Source organism: Bison bison, unplaced genomic scaffold (assembly GCF_000754665.1).
Source record: "Bison bison bison isolate TAMUID 2011002044 unplaced genomic scaffold, Bison_UMD1.0 scf7180017864456, whole genome shotgun sequence".
Classification (NCBI taxonomy): Eukaryota; Metazoa; Chordata; class Mammalia; order Artiodactyla; family Bovidae; genus Bison; species Bison bison.
The window spans coordinates 11504092-11506769 of NW_011495018.1; the positions used below are offsets into that span (position 1 = coordinate 11504092).

The 2678-nt window shown below is 40.6% G+C and overlaps 1 protein-coding gene across 3 annotated transcripts in view; it reads left to right on the forward strand.

Annotated features, from left to right (window-relative positions):
• Positions 1-2678, forward strand: part of MCMBP (minichromosome maintenance complex binding protein) — a 38775-nt gene that overhangs the window by 25892 nt on the left and 10205 nt on the right. For all 3 annotated transcript variants that reach the window (XM_010859249.1, XM_010859248.1, XM_010859250.1), the window contains exon 11: positions 1112-1229. In XM_010859249.1, coding sequence (XP_010857551.1) covers positions 1112-1229 — 118 coding nt within the window. The remainder of the gene's footprint in view (positions 1-1111; positions 1230-2678) is intronic.

Here is a 2678-nt window from a genome sequence, read left to right on the forward strand (position 1 = left end):
TTAGGCTTCATCCCCAGATGGTTTTTATTTGTTCAGTGCAACAGCTGTTACACCTAATCTCAGATATTCCTTTTTTCAGCTTTTCTCAGGGTCACGTGTAGCATTTTGATTGTATCTCCTTAAATTTAAGAGCTAAAACTAGGCATAGAACCTAGCTGATGAGTAAAATAAGCTGTCTTGTCATTTTTGCAGTCTGTAAGTCCCCTGTTTATACCTCCTGAGGCTCTGTGTCTACAGTCCGCGAGGCCGCTGGGTGGCCTCACTTGTCCATGGACGTGAGCCCCTCTTCCTCTCACCTCGCTATAGGTCTTTGTTTCCCGATTTCAAAGTAATGTGCGTGTCTTCAGTAAGCTCCAAGGGCATAAAGAAGAAAGCAGAAACTGCCTGCAATCTCACCACTTAGAGATGGTGTCGGTTAACAGACCTTGGTAGCTGATGATGTCAGCTCTTTCTGTTTGTGTGTGTATACCTCCCTACGTGGTCTCAGTTATACTCTAAATAGATCATTAGCTTGCTTTTATCATTAATAAATAGTAGACATTCTCCCATCATAATTCTCCTTGAGCCTTTTAATGGCTGTACAGTATCTTTCGTTATAGACAGTTGTACCTTTCCCCTAAATGTTAGCCTTCCCTAGTTTTTCTCTGTTTAAATAACTCTGTAGTAGACATGTTTGTGCTAATAACCCTTTGCTCAGGCAGGGTTGGGACAGTAGTACATAATGGTGGAATGGGCGGATGCGGGGACCGAATGGGCTGTGTTCAGGTCCAGCCCTACCGCTTCATGGCTGTATGAGTGTCAGCGTACGATTTAAACGCCTCATATCTCTCATCTGTAAGATGAAAATAATATTACCTACCTCAGAGTGTTTGGGAATTAAATGATAAAGTACTTAGAACAGTACCTGGCACAGGGTAGAACAACAACACCAGCATTTAAGTATTGGCTGTTATTTTCATTATTGTTTCTGTTTTTTAAAAAAGCTGATGAGAGCAATCTGCTTTATTTGTAATGACAGTATTAAGCTAATTTTTCTTTGTTTGCCTTTTGATGGAGATCAGGAAATCACCTGAGTGTCTTATTGGTTTAAACCTTTTTTTTTTTTTTTTAGATACACAAGAAGAGATGTTCTTCCACTAGGAAAATTTACGGTTAACTTGAGTGGTTGTCCACGGAATAGTACCTTCACGGAACACTTATATCGAATTATTCAACATCTGGTTCCAGCAGTAAGATCAATATAAACACGTGTTATAAACCTAAGCACACTTTAAAAGTCCATCTAATGGTCTTTCATTCAACCCAAATATTTAACTTTGAGATTTTAATAGATCTCATTAAGGGGAAACAAAGCCTGCCAGTTTCATAATTTAAAATGTACTTACCTTTAAACATTTCACTTTTCCTTTGTTGCCTTAGCATGAATTTCTTTGAATAACAGTTAATACAACTGTAGTAATTCCTTTAACATTGTACTCTCCTTTGATGCCAGTTCGTTTGTACTATTTGGTATCCTTTGTATGCCTTAAGATTTTAAATGTCAATTAACTAAATTGTAGGAGTATAATTCTTTTTAGTTGAGGAAATAACTTTATCTCTGCTGCCCAAGTGTAATTCCTGTTTGAAAGTCAAGCTACCTTTATTTGCCAGGGCATCTGGAATGAAGTGTTTGTGTGGTGGTAAGATCTTAGGGGAATAGCTTCTGATTAGTTGTGTGCCTGGCAATGCTGATCACACCTTACTTTGGAAATTTAACAGATTGAAGTAGATCATTCATTTATCCAGTGTTAACTGATCATTCATTTACCCAGTTTATTCAGTGTCTTCTGGGCCCTTAAGAAACACAGCAATAGACCAAGTAGACCAGCATTCCTCACTGTCCTTGACTTTCAGATCAGATCAGATCAGTCACTCAGTCGTGTCCGACTCTTTGCGACCCCATGAATCGCAGCACGCCAGGCCTCCCTGTCCATCACCAACTCCCCGAGTTCACTCAGACTCATGTCCATCGAGTCAGTGATGCCATCCAGCCATCTCATCCTCTGTTGTCTGCTTCTCCTCTTGCCCCAAATCCCTCCCAGCATCAGAGTCTTTTCCAATGAGTCAACTCTTCTCATGAGGTGGCCAAAGTACTGGAGTTTGAGCTTTAGCATCATTTCTTCCAAAGAAATCCCAGGGCTGATCTCCTTCAGAATGGACTGGTTGGATCTCCTTGCAAACCAAGGGACTCTCAAGAGTCTTCTCCAACACCACAGTTCAAAAGCTTCAATTCTTCGGCACTCAGCTTTCTTCACAGTCCAACTCTCATATCCATACATGACCACTGGAAAAACCATAGCCTTGACTAGACGGACCTTTGTTGGCAAAGTAATGTCTCTGCTTTTGAATCTGCTATCTAGGTTGGTCATAACTTTCCTTCCAAGGAGTAAGCGTCTTTTAATTTCATGGCTGCAGTCACCATCTGCAGTGATTTTGGAGCCCAGAAAAATTAAGTCTGACACTGTTTCCACTGTTTCCCCATCTATTTCCCATGAAGTGATGGGACCTCATGCCATGATCTTCATTTTCTGAATGTTGAGCTTTAAGCCAACTTTTTCACTCTCCACTTTCACCTTCATCAAGAGGCTTTTTAGTACCTCTTCACTTTCTGCCATAAGGGTGGTGTCATCTGCATATCT